Here is a 22025-nt window from a genome sequence, read left to right as displayed (position 1 = left end):
GTTCTTACTCCACATGCATCTGCTACCGAGTGCACCCTAATTTGCGCGCTTTGTTCAAACCCGCCCCTTCCGCTCTAGATAACAGCAGCGATTGGTGGATGGAAAGCAAGACATTACCGTAATAAACCATATAATGTCAAAAAAGCATTATAGGAGCAATTCAAAATTTTTTATATTCCCAATGGTTGGAGAGTTGCGGTCGAATCAAAGCGCTTTCCATGGATATGATTGGTTGGGCAAGCTGTCAATCTACCCGTAGATCCGCCACTGGCTGAACGCTGATCCTGATGCAATGAGAATAGTGAAATAAATATTGTTTAAAATAACATCAAGATGATATCACAGAGGTTCTCGTTTTAATGGGTTAATAAACTGGTATGATTTGGCGGTTTGATGGTCTCTATATGAACACTATACATTTGCCATAGTGACTTTGGTTAACGCGTTTGTCATTTCTGAGAAATGGTCAGAGTGATTTTAACTGGAATATTTTGACAGCGCAAAAAGCAGCAGACTACGGAGGCGGAGCCCCAACGAGCGCGCCGCCTGTTAGGCTTTAAAGCAGGGGTCTTCAACCTTTTGTGAGCAAGGGCTACCACAATGGAGTTATCTGGAGGGCTACTTTTTGATATTGTCTACTTAAAACCTTTCTGTTTTACTTGTTAATTTTATTTTATTTTATTTTATTTTACTTATTGATGTTTTAGTATTGTTTAAAAATAAACCAGGTCAAATACAAAAAATCTGTAATGAATAAATATTACAATTGAGACAATTAATAGAATATGCTTTGGTGGGGCACCTCACAGACGTTGTTGGAGACCGCTGCTCTAAAGTTTACATTCACCTTTCTTTGATTTTACATCAACATTGACAAGCACCTAAGCAAAAAAGGGAACAATTATTTTACATAATAAAATACTTTAACAACCTTCTATCTTGGTATTGTGAGCATATGCATTTTAAAAATATATTGTGCATATAAAATTATTAGTTTAACATTTTATGCATCTTTATTTGACCTCAAAGCATCAGACCCCATGTTGAGAACCATTGTTCTAAAGCATGTTTGATTTTGGTTACCCAAAGTGTTAATTAATGCATTAACTAACAAACATGTATTAATGTGTAGTTAAGGAGGCGGTTATTCATGCATGAATTTATATGACTCATGACATAGTTATGGTTAGTTACTGATTAGTACATAGCTTAACTCATCATTAGTTCATAGTAAAGTGATTATTAATTTATGTATTAGTACATGATTATTCATGTACCATTATTGTAAAGTGTTACCCTTACTTCAGTATCTCCAGTTTATAGTCAGGATTCTTCAGTACATCAGAGATCAGCTTCACTCCTGAATCTCTTAGTTTATTATCAAACAGATTCAGTTCTCTCAGGTGTGATGGGTTTGATCTCAGAGCTAAAGTCAGAGCAACACAACCTTCATCTGTGATATTACAACTCCACAACCTGTGGAGAACAGAGACTTTATGTGAATTATCCAAAACTACAAACACAAATCTCTAAGCTCCATCTCTTCATGTAATGTTCCTCTTTCAATCCCTCAGTAACTGGGACACTGTGTGTTTAAATGTCAAATAAATCCATCACACAGCTGACTATAAGTGTTAGATGTCCTAAGCCACATGAACATTTCTTCATAAATCTGTATTGAGTTCATGACTCACACTGAATACTAGGGGTGGAACAATAAATGTATTCGTTTCGAACCGAATCGGTACGGGGGTCACGGTTCGGTGCATGAATTTAAACGGAGAATACACGGTATGAAAATACAGTTTTTTACAATCACTTTGCTACTATTTTCAGAACATTGATGTCATTTTTCACAACTCTAGATACAAAACTCAAAACGGTTATCACTTGTAACACAGGCTGTCTAGTGTTCAAAACATTGCATTGTGCATTCACATCTTTAAAGACATCTTGCACTTGCACAATCATTGTTTCAAAACACAAATTTACTGTGAAATACCATGGAAACATAACTATAGATCACCCACACACAAGCAACTGATAGTTTCACTAAGTCATTGTTTGTACAATCATTAAATATTGTAGAACAAAATTGGTGATACAGATTTCATTATGGTACATGTAGAGCAAATACATATCTGTAAAAGTTCTGCAGTAGTAGAGAGAATACGACAGACACATTGGAATCATTGAACAAAGTTTGTAATGTATTGATGAAAACACTACAGTACAATCACAACATAGGTCACATCATTTCACAATCTGCACTCAATCATCAGTAACAAGTTGGCAGAATTGGACAAGCAATTACAAGGGCCTGCATCTATACAGTACAGTGATAATTGGTTCATGCTCCATGCTTATTGGTTACAATGAACCTCATTATCTTGAAACTTTCATGATTTTCAGTAAACATGGAAGATTCTTTGTCTGTTTCCATACAACTATTACGAATAATGCAACAGTTACTTATCATTTTGGGCAGTTGTATTGATTGATAGTTAGATCATTGTAAGAAAATGAATAGACACTTATTTGAAATGTGATGTGTGAATAGCCTTTTGAAACAGTAGTACTTTGATGTTAAGTTGTGTCATATTGAACATGTGATTTTGGTTGAATGAACAAATGATCCAAGTTTTATGTGTATTGTATCCAAGCAATTGAGAAAAGAGTTAAGAGTTTTGAAAAATGTGCATTTTGATCATTGGTTGTGAGTTTTGTGTCTAGAGTTGTGAAAAATGACATCAATGTTCTGAAAATAGTAGCAAAGTGATTGTAAAAAACTGTAAAAAACTTGCGTGCAAAATAATTAATGTAATGCAGAACTACTGTTAGATAGGCGGGTTCTTTATGGACAGCTAATCTGTTGCCCCGCTTTAGCTCTGAAGCTCTGATTGGCGCCGATGCACCCGAGCTCCGCCTATGTATGCGCTCTATCAGAGCCCGTCTACATTCTCTGGCACTCTGCATTTTTTTGTCACGTCGACGCCGGTCCAGTCAGTTAGTGAGCAGCGATAGCGAGGATGGCAAATGGTGTTCCACAAGAGTTAGGCGCTCCGCCAGCCTCTTTAAGATCGCAAGTTTGGCAAAACTTCAGTTTTCCAGTCAGTTACAATAGTACAGGCGAGAGAGTGGTGGAAAAGACGAGGACTGTGCGTCGGCGTTGTTCAGCAGTTGTTAGGTATGTGAGTGGAAATACATCTAATCAGGGCTCTCAAGTCTCACGCATTCACCTTGACATACGCATATTACTCACGCTGAGAAGTAGGAGATAAATTGTCCTGCTATATACAACAGACATACGCAGGGCAGTTCTGTCGAGTTCAGCTGCTTTCAGTTTTTTAAGCGTGCTCAACTTTACGCAACGCCATCAGCGTCAGAGTACAGCGAGAAATCTTGCGGAGGAGGCTTATTTCAAATCGCTCTCGCGTTACTCTGACGTCATCCACTTGTCGTTTCTTGCAGCGCCTCGTGAAGTCGTACACACCTATTAATTCATCCTACAAGCCTATTTTTTGTTCTTTTAGTACATTGATATGAAATAAAAACACTTGTAATACATTTGAACCCATATTTGTATGAAAGATGAGTACAAGATTACTTAAAGTGGTATACATTTTTGAAATACGAGATAGTATGTTAAATGCATTTCAGTTCATCTCAAAATAACACTGATAAGGACACCTATGTTTTTAAGATTAGCTTAAGTACTAAAAAAAATGCATTCTTCATTTTTGTTTTGCTTTTCCCTCCATTGTACCGAAAGTGAATCGAACCGTGGCGCCTGAACCGAGGTACGAACCGAACCGGGACTTCTGTGTACCGTTCCACCCCTACTGAATACTTGATCTTATTTCCTCAAGTGTTTGTGTTCATAATGGACAAGATATTGTCTGACTCTCAGCTAATAGAGAAAAGTTCTAAGAACGTTCCGTGAAAGTTCCCAAAAACGTTCTGCCAACATAAAAAGTGTCCAGTTTTCTTGATGTTATAAGAATGTTTCTGGGTTGTCTGAACGTTAGAGGAATGTTAGATTCTACCATTTTCAAACGTTATGTCAATGTCATGTTTTAATGTTCACACAATGTTTAAAACAACAACTGTTTTATAGACTTATTTGCTTGTTATGTAAATGATAGAGTAGGACTGGACAATAATTCAATATCAATATATCTCGCAGTATAATATTTTTCGATAAGGGTGATATGGTTTCTAAACACATTTCCGATATTTCGATACATTACGGCGTCCTGTGGCCGTTCACGTCACATGTAAAAACGCATGTTAAACACAGGTCAAGGGGCTACTTCCCTCTTAAACGTGTGGTGTCTTGTAGTTAAAGGACAAGTTCGGTATTTTACACTTTTGATAGGTACATCCGACCTATCAAATTTCAGGCCTATTTCGAACCTCCCATTTTTAACTAAAGTTTTAGATAAAGTAGTACTGGAGCAGCTCCAAAGCTTCCTGGGAGAATACAATATTGGCGATGTATTTCAGTCGGGCTTCAGGAAATTCCACTCTACTGAAACAGCTCTTTTAAAAGTGTTAAATGACATCTTCCTAGCCACTGACTCTGGCGATCCGGTAGTGTTGATACTCCTAGACCTAAGTGCTGCCTTCGACACAGTAGATCATAATGTTCTGCTGTCTCGCTTAGAACATATAGTAGGCATCAGAGGCTCAGCGCTACAGTGGTTTCAGTCATATTTGACAAACAGGAGTTTCTCAGTCAACATTGGGAAAGTTCGATCCTCACCTGTACCTTTGACATGTGGGATTCCTCAGGGCTCCACATTAGCACCACTGTTATTTTCTCTATACATGATCCCTCTTAGTACCATCTTTCGGAAATATGGTTTAAATTATCATTGTTATGCAGATGATACACAAATATATTTTCCACTCAAACACAAGAACGGAGTGCAGCAGATGGTTGCCTGCCTTCAAGATGTAAAGGCTTGGATGTCTCGGAATTTTTTAAGTTTGAATGAGAGTAAAACTGAGGTCATAGTGTTTACCCCTTCTGATGCACATGGTGCAAATAATGTAAATCTTGATGCTCTCACACAGTATGTTAAGCCTAGGGTGAAAAACCTGGGCGTGATGTTGGACAGTGCACTAAAGCTGGACAGACAGGTGAACCAGGTTGTTAAGTCCAGCTTTTATCAGTTGCGAACCGTGATGAAAATGAAACCCTTTCTTACTTTCACAAATTTTGAAAGAGTGATACATTGTTTTATCACTACGAGGCTTGATTACTGCAATTCATTATATTTGGGGATTAGTCAGTCTTCCATCAATCGCCTTCAAATGGTTCAGAATGCCGCTGCAAGGGCCCTGACAGGAGTTCGGAAACGGGACCATATAACCCATGTCCTTCAGTCACTCCATTGGTTACCAGTGCACTATAGGATCCATTTTAAAACATTGCTGCTACTTTTTAAGTCTTTAAATGGAATAGCACCTCAATATCTCTCTGAGCTAGTGACAGTCCATCAACCAACGAGAGCCCTCAGATCGGCCAACGAGAGGCTCTTAGTGGTCCCTAGGTCAAGGCTGAAGACTAGAGGAGATCGGGCTTTCTCTATAGCGGCACCTAGACTCTGGAACAGCCTGCCCACTGTGATCAGAACTGCACCCACACTTCCTATTTTTAAATCTAAGCTAAAAACCTATTTATTTGAGTTGGCGTACGCTACATGATTTGTGACCTCATTGTCTTAGTAATGTTTTATGTGATTTCTGCGTATGTTTTATAACTTCAATTTCTTGTAATGTTTTTATCTGTTCTTAACTGTGATACTATGGTTTTATGTCGTCCTTTACTGGTCTTTTTGCTTTGTTTTGTTCTGTACTGTACAGCACATTGGGCAACGACAGTTGTGTTTAATTGTGCTTTATAAATAAATTGATAAATTGATATTAAAGCCCTGTTTTCAGATTGTTTATGATGAAATAGAAAGGTTTTGACAGAAACTTTGACATATGATGCTGTTTATTGTATTACCCCCCACCTCTACAATGGCTGTATAAGTGCACTGGAACAATCATTCCTAAAATGCATTAAACTTTCGTTTACAAAGACGTGAAACTCACCGAGTGGTCAGGGGTGTTCACTGATATGCTCACACAAAAATCACTGCAAAAGATGCTTTCCAACAGCTGTTTTAGCATTTGTTGTAAACTTGTGGACCTATTTGCCTCACACCCGTATATTCTTCTGCTGAGAGCTTGAATAATAGACACTCCAGGCAAGTTGGTGGCAATAATCCACCTTTGCCAATTGCAAGAATAGAAACGTTTCCGGCGGCGGAGTAATACTGTACCTCACAGCACAACACATCTGATACAAGTCAATGGAGTTGGACAAAGACTACAATAAAACACCTGTTGGAAAGCATCTTTTGCAGCGATTTTTGTTTGAGCATATCAGTGAACACCCCTGACCACTCGCTGAGTTTCACGTCTTTGTAAACGAAAGTTTAATGCATTTAGGATGGATTGTTTCAGTGCACCTATACACCCATTGTAGAGGTGGGAGGTGAAACACAAACACACAAAAATTCTCGGGCCAGCATCATATGTCCAAATTTCAGTTAAAACCGTTTTTTCATCATAAACAATCTGAAAACAGGCCTTTAACTGTAAAACACAGAACTTGTCCTTTAAGCAACTATGAGCCGCAATCTCCGGGACGACAAGCAAATAGAATGCGGATTTAAATTCGCTCATCTGTACCTCGCGTCAAATCATATCATTGACACCACCATGCGATCAATTAATCTATTCGGGACTTTGGAGTGTTTGCTCAGAGAAGAGCTGTCAGTCACTCAGAAGTACGAGAAAGATGTGTGGGGTTAGTTCAAGTCAAGTCACAGCTTCCAATGACGACATCATATAGAGAGGGAGAACAGGAGATGTAATAAACACAAACTAAATTACTGGTGAGAAAAAATAGGCTTAAGCCGTAAAGTGCCAAGGTTAGAAAAGAATAAAGATGAGGAGAAAAGATACAAGTATGTATGCTGCTGTGTCATCTGGTTATGAGTTATATGTATAATATAATTAAATGTCTAGTATCAAATCACTGATTCTTGAAACTTTGGCAAAAACATGTCCCACTAAGAAAAGTGCTAATTCTGTTGGAAATTAAAATTATTTTCATGAAGAAAAAGAATCAATGTTATAATCAGGGAGTCCTTTGCACATATGTAAGGTTCTTTTATAGGTTTATTTTTTATTAATTTAATGATTATATGCTGGCCCATTGCCTACAAAATCAGCTGTCCTCGGTTAAGAGATAATCATTTGTCTTTTTTAATCAAGTTGAAAAGTAATAATTGAATTGAATAATATATTTACCACATGAAAGAGTACATTGTAATATGTATTAAAACAACAAACAGTGAGTTTTGAACAATATTTACTATTATTTTGTGATTGCTCCACATGTGTCCCACATATTCGTCACCACCGTCAGATATTTATAAAAAGCAATAAAATCAGACAACTACAGGGTCAACTGCATTCCTGAGGACCCCTTTTTCAAACCTTCAGCTCTACTGCATGCTTCAAGATCACTCAAGCTCCTGTATGTTTGATATTTTCTCTTAAACTTCTTCATATTTTTGGACACTGCTACTGTGACAACCATAACATGTCAACACCGTCATCTTTGTATAAAAAGTATTAGATTAGATTATGAAATAAATGTATAATTTTTCACTATCTAGCTTGCTAAGCAATTACAAGTAGATCAGTAATTTTTATTTTTTTTACAGTATGTAACATTAAATACTACAATAATTTTAGGGTCACGTTGAGTTATATTTTCTCCACATATTACTATAATAGCAAATTGAACAAAACTATAGACTAACACAGATGGAACTATGAAAGTCAATACTATGACTGAATAAATCCATAATATATCAAAACAGAAACACAACCCGGTGGCCCAAGTTTTTTTCAAAGGTTTGTTTTTGGTTCAGACATCCATTGCAGGCATTCTGAGGCTTTTTTTAATATGCATACCGTTATCATATTTATACCGTACCGCCCGAAATGAAGAAGTATACAGCGATAAAAATTTTGTCCATATCGTCCAGCCATATGATAGAGAAACATTGCATTTTATTATTTTAAAATGTATAGGGGTGGTTTCCCAGACAGGGATTAGACTAGTCCTAGACTAAAGTAAATGTAATAGCTGTCCAAACTGAAAACAACTTGCAAAGACATATTTTAAAATACATCAATGCCATTTGTTTTGCCTTAAAATGCACACAAGTAATGTTTTTAGTAAGGTGTGTTTGTTAAAACAATTTATATTTCATAATTAAACTAAGGCCTAGTCCTGGTTTAAGCTAATCCCTATCTGTGAAACCACCCCATAAAACATTATTTCTGAATGTTCTGTAAAATATTGCTGTAGAAAACACAATTCACTTATTAGGTTTAGATGTTGATGATTTGTGTCATTTAAAGTCACCATGGTGTTGATTAGTGTTTGTTTTAGTTAGACTCTTGACCCTTGACTTTTTGTTTGCTAGTTATTCCCTGGTTGTGTTAACTTTGTATATAAAGCACATTTGTTATGTTAATGTAAAGTTAGTGTAATTCTGTAGCAGTTGGTATATAAGTTGTTGTTTTAAACATTGTGTGAAAATTAAAACATGAAATTGTCATAACGTTTGAAAATGGTAGAATGTAACATTCATCTAACGTTCAGACAACCCAGAAACTTCTTAGAACGTCAAGAAAACTTGACACTTTTTATATTGGCAGAACATTGGGAACTTTTTTGAGATTGACTGCTGATTTATGTACAACATTAAGAAAATTACTTTTGTTAGAAAAGATTCTTCCAAAGTAAGAGTTCAAAATAAAACCATAAAATAATTAAATTAATTGTATTAAAGCAACACAATTGCACTGTTGCGCTTTTCAACCTCATGTGGGAGCCGTAAGCCAATCTAACATGGAAAACTACATAGTGTTGCTTTAATATGTAAACAGTCATGTGATTGTTGTTAGTTTTACTTACTGTAGTTTTTTGGTTTCTTTAATCACAAGCTGCAGTCTCACAAGAACTTCATCTGCTGTATTTTTATCTCCAATAAATGGTTTTAGTTTAAGTTCATCCAAATGCTGCTCAGACGTCAACAACACAAAAACTAAAGCTGCCCACTGTGAAGAGGAGAGTTTGGTCTTTCCTACTGATGAAGATCTCACATAACGTTGAATCTCCTGCAGCAGTGAATCATCACCCAGTTCATTCAGACAGTGAATCAGATTGATGGATTTCTCTGTAGACAGATTCTCATTCATCTTCTTTTTAATGTACTTAACAGTTTTCTCTTTCTTGTAGGAGCATCTTCTCATCTGTGTCAGTAGATCCTGTAAGAGAATCTGATTGGACTCCAGTGAAAGACCCAGAAGAAAACGCAGGAAAAGATCCAGATGTCCATTCTTACTCTGTAAAGATTCATTTACAGCTCGCTGATGTAACTCAGATAACGAATCCTGTTCTGATGATAACCATTTCAATTTGTGCGGAAATTCTGAAAAATGACCTTGTGTAGTACTTTGATCAAACACATGTCTGTTGTTGTTTGTTAAGGAGATGTGAGCATAAAGAGCTGCTAGATGTTCCTGGATGCTGAGATGAACAAAGCAGTAAACTTTCCCCTGATACAAACCAAACTCCTCTCTGAAGATCTGAGTACACAATCCTGAATACACTGATGCTTCTGCTACATCAATGCCACACTCTCTCAGGTCTTCATCATAGAAGATCAGATTGCCTTTCACAAGCTGCTCAAAAGCCAGTTTCCCCAGTTTGAAGATCATCTCTTCATCTTTCTTCTCATAGTCCTTCTGATGTTTGATGTTTGTCTGAATGATCAGGAAGTGTGTGTACATTTGAGTGAGAGTCTTGGGGATCTCTCTTCTCTCTGCTTTACTCAACATTCTCTCTAGAACAGTGACTGAAATCCAGCAGAAGACTGGGATGTGACACATGATGTAGAGACTCCTGGATGACTTCAGGTGTGAGATGATTTGATCAGACAGACTCTCATCACTGATTCTCTTCCTGAAGTATTCCTCCTTCTGTGGATCAGTGAAGCCTCGTACCTCTGTGACTCGATCAACACACTCAGAGGGGATGAGATCAGCTGCTGCTGGTCTGGAGGTGATCCAGATGAGAGCAGAGGGAAACAGATTCCCCTTGATGAGGTTTGTCAGCATCACGTCCACTGAGGTTGATTCACTTACATCACACAACCTCACACTGCTGTGAAAATCCAGAGACAGACGACACTCATCCAAACCATCAAAGATGAACAACACTTTATATTCATCACTGAAGATTTTCATTTCTTTTGTTTGTGGGAAGAAAAGATGAAGAAGATCTAAAAGACTGAGTGTTTTGTTCTTCATCAAATTGATCTCTCTGAAAGGAAGTGGAAATATGAGGTGGACGTCATGATTCTCTTTCTCTTCAGCCCAGTCCAGAATGAACTTCTGTACAGAGACTGTTTTTCCAATGCCAGCGACTCCCTTTGTCAGCACACTTCTGATGTGTTTGTCTTGTTCAGGTAAAGGTTTAAAGATGTCATTACATTTGATTGGTGTCTCCTCTGTTGTTGTTCTTCTGGATTGTGTCTCAATCTGTCTCACTTCATGTTCATTACTGATCTCTCCACTTTCACTCTCTGTGATGTAGAGCTCTGTGTAGATCTCATTCAGTAGTGTTGGGGTTTTCTCACTTGATGTTCCCTCACACAAACGCTCAAACTTCTTCCTCAGATTTGATCTGAATGTGTTCAGGACTTTAGTAAGCTGACAGTGATAACTGAAACAGATTATTACATAAATTAAAATATTACATTTTAGATATATCGACCGATATATCTGTTTACAATATTTTCCCTGATATTTAAGCATTTTCCCATTATTGGATATCAGTTTTGTAATTTTGGATTGACCGATTTATACTGTTTTGAGAATGACGCACTGGACAAGCATCTGAGGAGAGGAGACAACAACAATACCGTGCACAGCAAATATGATGACGGCGTCATACGACTTCATTAAAAGTAGTTTGAGTATACTTACTTTGCTTTAATTAATTAACTTTATTTAACATAACAGACATTGAGTGCGTTTACATGCACAGTCTTACGCCGATTATGCTTAATAAACTGATAACACGTGGGGTCATGTAAATGCGTAAAACGGTTTTCTTTAATCGGGGAAAGCCCATAAACGGCGTAAGCAAAAACCGATCGGCACAGGTAGTTTTTTGCATATTACGCTGATTTTGCGTGGCATGTAAACACCTTAACCGGCTTTCTCACGGTTTTGTCCATGTGTGCATGTCTCCGCGTATGAAAGATAAACGTCACGCGCGAAAGTAAGCGCAAAGTAACGCATAAAAGTCTCCGCTCGACTAAAGCAGTTGGCAGAGAAACTGTTAAAATAGCAGCTCATGTTACATTTACAGGTTCTGCAGACACGAGAACAGATACAACAGTACAGCTTAAGACAGATATGCCGTTGACTTTTTGAACGACTGTAGGTACTATAGGTGGTGACGTCACTGCCTGCGAGAAAACTGATAATTCTTCAATTTCCTTGTAAACGCAGTTGTCTGCATAGCCGGCTTATTGATTTGCATGTAAACGCATGAAAACAGATAATTTGTGAGTAAATCCATAGATAAATAGCGTGTTGTCAACAGCCATTTCATAATCTATAATAACAAAATAATAATTATTCTGACATAAAATACCAGTAAAGAAATTCAATAAAACATAAGATGTTTTGTTTGTTACTTTCCTGACAATGTATTATTCCAGTGATATTATTCAGTATATTAATATTATTCATCATATCACTCTATTATTCAGACAACTATGACTGTTATTATTATAAGGGTTTGTTCAGTTTAGTAGTGTTGAAGTATACAATAGAAGTATAACAGTAAATAAAAATCGGTTCAGCTCAGCATATCGGTTATTAAACACACATAAACATACAAATAATTGGTATCGGTTTTAAAAAATCTGTATTGGTCGATCTCTAATAAATTTACATAGTCATGATGAAAACAATGTAAGTTAAAATCATATTTATCTACAAATTAAGATTAATGTAGACACATGCTCAATTGTCATGAAAGAAACATTATTCTAATATTATATTGTAATAAATAAAAAAATACTTTGATTTTACCTGAATCTATGATAATGTCCTTTTTTGGACTGTTGAACATTTTTAGTTTGATCACTTACAGATACTTTGATCTGATCTGATCCAGACAACATTAATGACCTTAAACAAAAGACGAACAGACATAATCAGACATTGATATGACAATTTTTACAGTGTAATCCATTAATATCATACTATGTTTTTGTTTTACACTGTAAAATAATCTGTAGAAATTACTGTTGCTGGCAGCTGGTTGCCAATAACTTATCGTAGATTTAAATGTATTTTATTTACTGGCAACATTTTGTTCAAAGTTAAATGAACATTAAACATTTACAAGTCTTTGTCTTTTCCGAGAAAAACTAAAATAACAGCATCAAGCAAAGCTTTTTGGGAAACAAAATCTAAAGCAAAAAAAAAAAAAAGGTTGATGAGGATTTCTGGCTTCCAGAATGCATGAGGCTGTTATTGTATAGTTTTATTCTGTAAAGACAAAGACTTGTTAATATTTAATATTTATTTAACTTTGAACAAACTCTTGCCAGTAAATAACATCAATTTATATATATGGTGAGTTACTGGCAAACAGCTGCAAGTAACACTGTAATTTCTACTGAATATTTTTTACAGTGTACTTGAACTTGTTTTACTATAATTTATGGCAACTCGTCACTAGTCAATAATGTAAAATAGTAAGCTCAATTGACTTGCATAACAGATTAAACTTGCATGCAGCTTTTTTATCATGTAGTCAATGTTTTTGAACAAATATTTGAGTATATTATCATATCTTTATCTATACAGAGCTGTTGTACCTCAGACCAGGTGATGTTTCTCTGTCCTGAAATGTTAGTGGTTTATTCATAGACTGATTACTTCTCATGGACACACAGCTGATCTGAGATGAGTCTGATCTCTTCTGCTGTACATGTTTGTCACATCTCTCCAACATTTTTAGAATTCTTTTGCAGTAAGCAATAAGGCAAGTAGATTTATAGCACATTTCATACACAATGACAATCATTTCATATTTTTTTAATTATTCAATAATATTTTTACACAGAAATGTTAAAGAATTTAAAAGATACATAAAAGTCTATTTTAAAATATCTTGCTGATAATAAGACAGTTGTTGTACCTCAGACCAGGTGATGTTTCTCTGTCCTGAAATGTTATTGGTTTATTCATAGACGCATCACTCTTCATTGACAAACAGCTGATCTGAGATAAGTCTGATCTCTTCTGATGGTCTGATCTATAACAAGACATTACACAGTAGATGTTTTCATTCTTAGTTTAATTTGCATCAAGAAAGATATTTACAGCTATTTGATCTAATTACAAAGTAATTGATTGTATAAACATGCAGAATGTTATTTATATTATTGACAATTTTATCACGTTTTTAAATAGGCATATATAACAGAAACTCATATAAAAACTGTGTAATTTGTAATTCATGTGTTTGGGTAAAAATAAACAAGTCATCTTTAATACAGACTTGAATACCTGACTCCTGGAGAATCATCTTCATCTCTGAATATTTGTGAATGAGCCATGAATCATTCTGTCAAATCAGTCTGATCTCCACTGAATGTGATCACCTCCACAGACTCTGAATGAATCTGATTCACCTCCACAGACTCTGAATGAATCTGATTCACCTCCACAGACTCTGATTGAATCTGATTCACCTCCACAGACTCTGAATGAATCTGATTCACCTCCACAGCCTCTAAATTAATCTGATCACGAGTTTAATGAGTTTGTAAATCAGCACAAAGTTTAGGTCTGTGAGTCTCTGCACTGCTTCTGACAAAATCACTGAGCTTTAAATAGTATGCATTAAAAAACAGCAATTTACCAGTGTTAAATGTAGACTCCTGGTGTAGGCACCACACATATACATAAACACAAACAGTGTAGAATTAACACTGGTGAATGAGAATAATCGCATAGCTGGAATTAAATATATTAAATGTAAAAACTAAAAGGTTAATTTTAATATTAACTATAAAATGATTTTTATTAGAAACATTGAGTCAAGTAACAATTATGTGATGCGAAACACTTACTTACCTCCGTCAAAATGTTTCTCCTTAAAGTTAACAAGTACACCTAAATGACGTTCACGGATATATTTAGACACATTAAAACTGGTGTGTAAAATGGCGACATGTAAAAACACAACTGTTTATGACTGACAGCAGTGAAAGAGAGAGAGGTGTGTTCAACAAAAATACCTTAGCTGTGTCTGAAACCGTTCCCTCGTTCACTCATTCACTATTCCCTATATGGGGAATGACAGTTGAGTCCACTATATGGGGATGAAGCAAATGAAAATGAGTGAGCGATTTCGGACACTGACGCAAATATCATGCGTCCGAGAGCTGTCGCAGAGATTCATCAAAAACACCTGTGTGGCTTTATTGATTGTGCTGTGAAATGGTAAAGTTTACTTTCTTACTGTTTTTCACATTTGTCATGTTTATTGTATTAGTTGATAATAAAGAGAACAAAACAACTGCTTATAATATTTATTTACTGCTGTTTGTTTATTGTTTAATAAAAATGTGTATTAGATTTTAAATAAAAGATAACGCAATTATTTTTCATTTGTTTATTTTCAAAAAGTAGGAATAACTGACAACAAGAAAATGTTTGGTGTTTACTGTCAGTATCCTTCAGCTGATTCAAGTTACGCGTTCGTCTCCCGTTGCATCATGGGAAATATGAGTGAACGAGTGTACATTGAATGTACCCTCAAAATCAGAGTGCATTGTGGGTAAAAAGTAGTGAATGAATGTAGGGAATGAAGTTGTTCACTCAGGTTTCGGACACCACTACAAAATGGCCGACACCCGATATAGTGCACTATATAGTGGATAGGGAGCGGTTTCAGACACAGCTCTTATGTGCTGCTGCTCAGACCGATTGGTGTATGACATCACAGTACCGTGAGAGAGAGTAGGTGTGTTCGACTTCATGCGGCGCTGCGCAGACCGATCGGCGGCTGACTTGAAGCAGTGCATTTTGGTTAGTACTTTTGTCCGACTTCAGCTGGCGCTGCAGGCACGTGACTGTGTCATATGGTTTTTAACTACCGCGAGAGCGTTTCGAGAGTAGCCGGCTAGCTCAGCCGGTCCAGCTTCTCCAGAGCGGCTGCCCGGAGTTGTGATGACGTAACAGCTTTACTTGATTGGTCGCCTCATTGATGACAACGATCACGTGCGTTTCAAGTTTAATCCAACCTTTAGTTTCACTAATAAACATTATAATTTCATGTTTTAAAACAGGAAAAACACTTTAATATCCTAAAATATGTTATATTGTGTCGTGTAATAAAATAAAAATGAAAATAACATACTCTATTGGTATTTTAATAATATATGCTTGTTTCCCGTTATTTTCGGGTATACAGTATAAGCAGCAATTAAAATATTCGATATAAAATGTTTCTGGTTGCAACTTTTTATTAAAAGGTTTGTTTTTATCAAATTCAGCATCTAAGTCACTTCATTTGCGATTACAAACAAGGAAACACGGCGCACACGTCACTACGGCAAGCAGCAGGTGTCCGGCTTGACGGCTCCGTCTTCAGTTCCTCCCTCGACTGCAAGCGGCAAACCTCGCCGATCGGTCTGCGCAGCGCCAGATGATCTCGAACACACCTAAGGTGTGTTCGACTTCATGCGGCGCTGCGCAGACCGATCGGCGGCTGACTTGAAGCAGTGCATTCCGGTTAGTATTTTTGTCCGACTTAAGCTGGCGCTGCAGGCACGTGACTGTGTCATGTGGTTTTTAAGTACCGCGAGAGCGATTCGAGATCAGCCGCCTGAGTTAGCCAGCGCAGTTCCCGTAGAGGAGCTGCACGGGCTGTAATGACGACACAGCTGTTTTAAGATTGGTCGGATTCACCACATGACAATAATCACGTGTATTTCGTGTGTATTTTCACGCCCTCAGTTCCACAAATGCTCACAAATCTGTATTTTTATAACAGTTAAAGCTATTTTCATGTAGTCGCGATGTTATATTGTGTCATCTTTATCAAAATAAAATGGATAAAAAACGTAGACCCCACTACATTGGTATTTAAATAATAGGCTATATGCTTATGTTGAACTTTATTCTTGTAAAAACAGATTATGTAAGCCTCTTCAGTTCCACTCATGCTCATACACGGACATTCAAAACAGTATAATTCACTTTTTATGTTGTTTACATCTTACAAATCATGTTTAATGCGATTAAGCAAGCAAACGACACGTGATCAGCCATGCTTGACGTAAATGCCGCAAACTACGGGGAGCACAGCGCGTCCGACTTCACGTCTCCGTTTTCAGCTCCTCCCCACCTGCACGCGGCTAATCTCGCCGATCGGTTACATCCAGCCACAGCCGATGTCGAACACACCTCTAGTCAAAAGCATACAGAGTTATCTGCTCTCGCGATACGTGATGTCAGACATTTTTCGATAAGCGCAATATGAACTAGAACACATCCCTACAGTGAGAGAAGATCGAGTGATCCAGTTTTACTTTCACTTTATTAAATTTTTTAAAATACATCAACAACCTTTATAAACAACTAAAAAAAATCAAATTTTAATCAGCGATATGTTCACTGTGATTACATGGTTTAAGTTGAGAGAAAGTCAAAAATATTAATATTTAATCATTAATAACGTGAATTCACGTTGATCAAAATATTCGATAAAGATTCAAGTCTTCAAGTACACATTTATTTCTCACTGACTTTAAACAGTTAATACACTTAACATACTGTTTGTTAAGGTTTAAATGATCTTGTTTTGTGTCTGTGCGTAATGGGGTAAAGGTTTTTGAATATCTGGTTCTTTTGCATTACAGTAACAGGTTCAGCCACATTCTTGCAGTCAGATCTCCGCCGAAATCAGCAAACGGCTGTGTAGATATGAGTGCAGTACTGTGCTGATCTCAGTGCAGTCGACAGGTGGCATCATTCACTCATCATCAGCAGATTGGAAAAACGAAGCTTTTTGAAGCTTCGAATCAATTTCTTCTGAAAATGAGTTTACTGTTTCGAAGCGCTCCAAACATAAATATGGCGCCACCTGCTGGTGAAAACATTGTATAAGCAACAAGTTTTCAGTCCAAAAATGTTACAATTGTTAAAAAAATAATTGCAATATTTTTCTAAAACCCGTCCTGTATAACATATCCTCTGGCAACATCAGATGTGTCATTGACAATAAAAGCTGAAGAAAACAATTCAGCCAAAGAAGAAACTAAATGTTAATCAACTCATCTGTGAACAAAGGAAAAGACAAAGCAGATAAATCAGGTAATGGCAAAGAATTAGTTTTAGTTAACACCTCATTATTGTCAGATGTCTGTTCCTAAACACTTTTAGACAAAGCTTGAGTTGTTACAGCCACAGGATCTCCAACAGCAGGGCGTTGAACAAACTCTCCAATTGACAAAACTACAGGAGGTGAAGGTTTACTGGGCCACAACTTATTTCCTGCTAATTTATTCCCCAAAATAAGATGAATACCATCAGTGGGCAAAGTCAGACATAATCCTACTACTACTTCACCACCAAATCAAAGTTAATCCTAATTTTATGAAGAGGAACTGACAAGGTTTATATGCCGATTCCTCAAATTAAAACACTGTCACCAGTGTCAGATGCTGAAGAAAATGACAAAAGGACTCTAAAGTAAAATAATCTATAGCTCCTGTATCACACAGGATTTGTTCTTGAACTTCTTTGTCCTCTAAAGACACTTGACCTTTTATAAAGGGAGAATAAATGGACAAATATCTTTTAAATACACACTTATATGCTTTCAGTATTGTGGCTTTAACAATTCAATAATCCTTACTCTCGTCTTCACTTAAAGCTGAAAAAGCCAGCTGCGCTTTCTCCACTAACATGCATTTCAACATCAAAACTCAGTTTGCTTCAGACCAACCCTGTATTTCAGCAACACGCTCCAGAAGAGCAAAAAAAAAACCATCTTCATTAAACTTGGGAATAAGCTTTACATTTTAATTATCTCCCAAACTACTATCTGTCACGACTCGCTCACACAAAAAGTTAGATCCAAAAGCAGTTTATTAGGGGTGATCCAAAATCATAATCCGTACAGGCAAAAGGTCAATACCCATAAACATAGTCCAAACAATAATCCAAACCACAGACACAGAAGGCGATGTAACATATAACAAGGGATCCACAACATAGACTGAACAGACAGGGCTTAAATACACAAACACTAACAAGGTGAGTGGGAACAGCTGAGTCCAATGATTACTGATGACAGAAGGGATTATGGGAGATGCAGTTCATGACACATGTGACAGTGAAGACAAGAGACATCTGGTGGCTAACTCGGGGAACAACACTAATACATATGACACACACAGAACAGTTTTACACTGTGACACTATCAGTTATCTTACCCTCTTTAATAAGGTTGATCTTAAAATACTCAAGATCCATTTTTGCCTTTTTTTTATTCAAGCTTGTTCTCAGTGTGGTTTAATTTTTTCATGGTTTAATTTGTAACAACAATAATTCCTCCTGTTAAAGCAGACTTTGAAATATTCGAGAGTATCTTTACTCAGCTGTCCATATAAGCTGTGTAAAACGGCTTTAGGTTTCTCACATTATTTAAATAAGATTTACCTTCAAAACATTCTGATAAAATTTGCACTTATTTTAAAAATATCAAAAGCTTAACAAAATAAAGCACAATATAGGATTATTCAACCAAATTGTTTAAATATTTTTCGATCAGGTTAACCTGATGAATAAACAAACTATGGTATTGTTCCCCACCAGAAGCCACCTGTTAGCCGAGCATCACCATTCAGTCCTGCAGGAAAAGAAACCAAATCCAGAAAGATGAAGACTCACCTGCCTTTAGGTCAACCGTCTTCACCACCAACAAAATCAATGTCCAGTAAATACAGTAGTTTCTGTCAATTATTTTTCCATGCCGTATATACATCTTAATCCCAGAGTAACCCCTGACTGACAGCTTTAATCCTCAGGTTCAGGATAATGAATACAAGCGTTCACTGGTCCCCCTTATCTTCACTCGCTCACACCAAAAATCAACTGAAAAAATCTGTTGGCATAATCAATAAAACACCTGATTTGTTTAATGTGTTTATTATTTTCAAGAATTAATCTATCAATTTAATCCGAAAGCGAGTCTCTCTCGCCCATTGATCTACCAACCACACAAGTGTATGTCTGAATTTTAATTCTTCACGGAGTTAAAAATGTTAGCCATTGCTGCCTTTGTAATCTCTTTCTTCTGGCTGCTCATTTTTTCTATTGTCTTTTATCTCTACAGGAAAACTGAAGCCATTAACTTGTCTTTAATGTGAAGGAAAAATATTTTAAATCCAACTTTTTATATTAAATGCTTGTTTGTGTGTATATAATAATTAATCAAATTAATGAAGCTGTATTATTATTGCCAACATATTCAATTACTGTGTACTCATTTGTTCAGTCAGACTTCTGGGTTTCTCTTATAAAGTTTGTATGTAAACTTATCTGTATGATAAATTCAGTCTCCAGCTGAAATGGGCCATCTGCATGTGCAGAACGGATCGTGCAGGTGAAACGGATCAGTCGATAAGTACACGATACGTTCTGCACATGTGCATAATAATTGAGGCAGCAAACTGTGATGTTTTCTACTACGTAATTACGCGCATGCGCCGGTTGTTCCTCAATCTACAATTAAAAATGAAATTAATGTGAAAGGTATGTCTTCAGTGTGCATATGAGATCTAATTGTGTTCCAGAAATCAAGAATATTTGTACATGTGTTTATATAAACCTGATCTGTGTCTGGTGTGTTGAGTTTTCTCTTGGTATTTCATCTCTTTCCTCTGTGTGAGATTCCTGCGTGTTCACGAGCGCATCCTTGTTGGCCGCGTCATTGCCCTGCAAACAATAATTTTCTTTGTGTAACAGCTGTGTCCACTTACTTTAAATAGATATTAAATAACAGTGTCATTAATGTGTGTCACTGGTGTTTTTTGGTGATTTAACAGAAGTCAAAAACATCCAGATACATTTTTCATTTCTCATGATGTTGTGAAGGAGTTTTTTCTTTATCATGGAGAGGATAATGCCATCATTCATCACTGTTATCTGCTATGGACATCCAGGATTTGTTTGTTGCTAAGCTCACCAGTGTGTTTTTCTTTAGTCAGAATGAACCAAATTATTGACCTGACCACTCTTAATGTTCCTGCTATCTCTCTGATGGATTTGTTGTGTTATTGAAACCTACCTTGTGTCTGTATGACTTGTATGGAGATCTCCCTGAATCACATGATTTGAGTTCACAGCCACAGCTTTCAAATGCAGATGTCAATCAACTTCAGACCTTTAACATGCTTCATTTATGAAGAAATCATTTAAAAAATAGACAATAAATGTCCATAAAACAGCTTTTAACTGTCCCATTACTTTTGACCCCTTTAAAAAGGAGGAGCTACATATTAAACAGCTGTAATTCCTAAATCCTTCAGTCAGTTTGATTGTGAATCTTCTCTAAATAAAGTTAAGAGTGTTCACTTTAAGACAATTATTCATTATATGACTGGAACTGGAAAACATTTTTGTGAACAGCTTAAATAACACAAAATGTGCCTCTGTCCCAATATTTATGGAGCTAGAAATTAACTTTACAAAGTGATAAAAAGATAATTGAGTGCAGAAATACACAAGTTTACTGTTAACAGAGTAACTTACACAGACAACACAGAATACTGTTTCACATCAAGCAGTTTCTCTTTTTGACTGGCGTACTTTATTTAAACAGAAACATCTGCATTCATTCAGTCACTGATTAGGTCACATGACATACACTCTGCAATGTGATTGGCTGGCTCACAAAAATAAAAGTGAAACAAATCAAATATAAATAAGAGCACAATACTTAAATATAATAGGTCATTTATTTCATCTCATTCATTCATATCATACATGAATGAAAAGAAACAGGAAGAAGAAGTAAATCTTATAATACCTGTCACTTTATAATACTTATAAATCTTAACACTCACATTTCTATTTGATCATTTCAACAGAAGAAAATTCATACAGCAAACATAAATGAGTTAAATTTGATGATGTTTGTTGCTGGTTTTGTTAGTATATCTTCAATCATATCATCAGTTGGACAGTATCACAGACTAATTCTGTCCTCCTTTATCACAGACCTCACAAAATGACATTTAATGTCCACATGTTTACAGGATTTTTTGCTGACGCTATGACACCCTGATTGTCTTCATAAAGTCTAGATTGATATTTCAGTCCATCAATGTTTTCTAACACTCGTGTACAGTCACAGTTAATGTCATAAACTCAGCTTCACATGTGGACAGCCCAATTTGCATCGCTCTATGCAAGTGTCAAGTTTTAATTTTCACCTTCTCTGTAACACAGCTCTTTGTCTTGTGTCTCTTTTAGATATCTCAAAATCATATTGTCCTGTACTGTTTTCTGTTTCAGTATCTCGTCATACTGGCAGTTGGAGAAAAAATCTTGTCATGGCTTTGTTTTAAAATTGACCTTAAGAATAATCACAATTTCCTCAAATGTTTTATCCTTTGGCTTTCCAGGCTGAATTAAATTCTGTAGTAATTCATATGTGGAGGCTCCCACTAGGCCTGCACGATTAATCGTTTTTGAACTGAAATCGCGATTTAAAACGGCGCGATTTTTGAATCGCAAGATCTGCAGTTATTTCGACTCAGAACTATCACATAACAAGC

General features: G+C 36.4%; 1 protein-coding gene across 1 annotated transcript; it reads right to left on the bottom strand.

The window, feature by feature from the left end:
• Nucleotides 1–541: 541 nt before the first annotated feature.
• On the bottom strand, nt 542–13946 carry LOC141363204 (protein NLRC3-like). Its single transcript, XM_073865805.1, has 6 exons — nt 13738–13946; nt 13367–13483; nt 13044–13190; nt 12250–12348; nt 9056–10867; nt 542–1476 (listed from the first exon to the last, which is right to left on the bottom strand). Exons 1-6 carry the CDS (start codon nt 13785–13787, stop codon nt 1299–1301), a joined length of 2403 nt encoding a protein of 800 aa, XP_073721906.1. The 5' UTR covers nt 13788–13946; the 3' UTR covers nt 542–1298.
• Between the last annotated feature and the right edge of the window lie 8079 nt (nt 13947–22025).

This window comes from Misgurnus anguillicaudatus, unplaced genomic scaffold, assembly GCF_027580225.2.
Source record: "Misgurnus anguillicaudatus unplaced genomic scaffold, ASM2758022v2 HiC_scaffold_33, whole genome shotgun sequence".
NCBI lineage: Eukaryota > Metazoa > Chordata > Actinopteri > Cypriniformes > Cobitidae > Misgurnus > Misgurnus anguillicaudatus.
This window is presented reverse-complemented; position numbering and strand designations above follow the sequence as displayed.

Bases quoted from the DNA above. Each gene is read 5' to 3' on its own strand.
- LOC141363204 (XM_073865805.1), bottom strand. From the start codon at position 13,787: ATGGCTCATTCACAAATATTCAGAGATGAAGATGATTCTCCAGGAGTC. The intron at 13,484-13,737 runs GTATTCAAGTCT...GTCTTGTTATAG, and splicing joins GATGATTCTCCAGGAGTCAG to ATCAGACCATCAGAAGAGAT. The intron at 13,191-13,366 runs GTACAACAACTG...TTACTGCAAAAG, and splicing joins GAAACATCACCTGGTCTGAG to AATTCTAAAAATGTTGGAGA.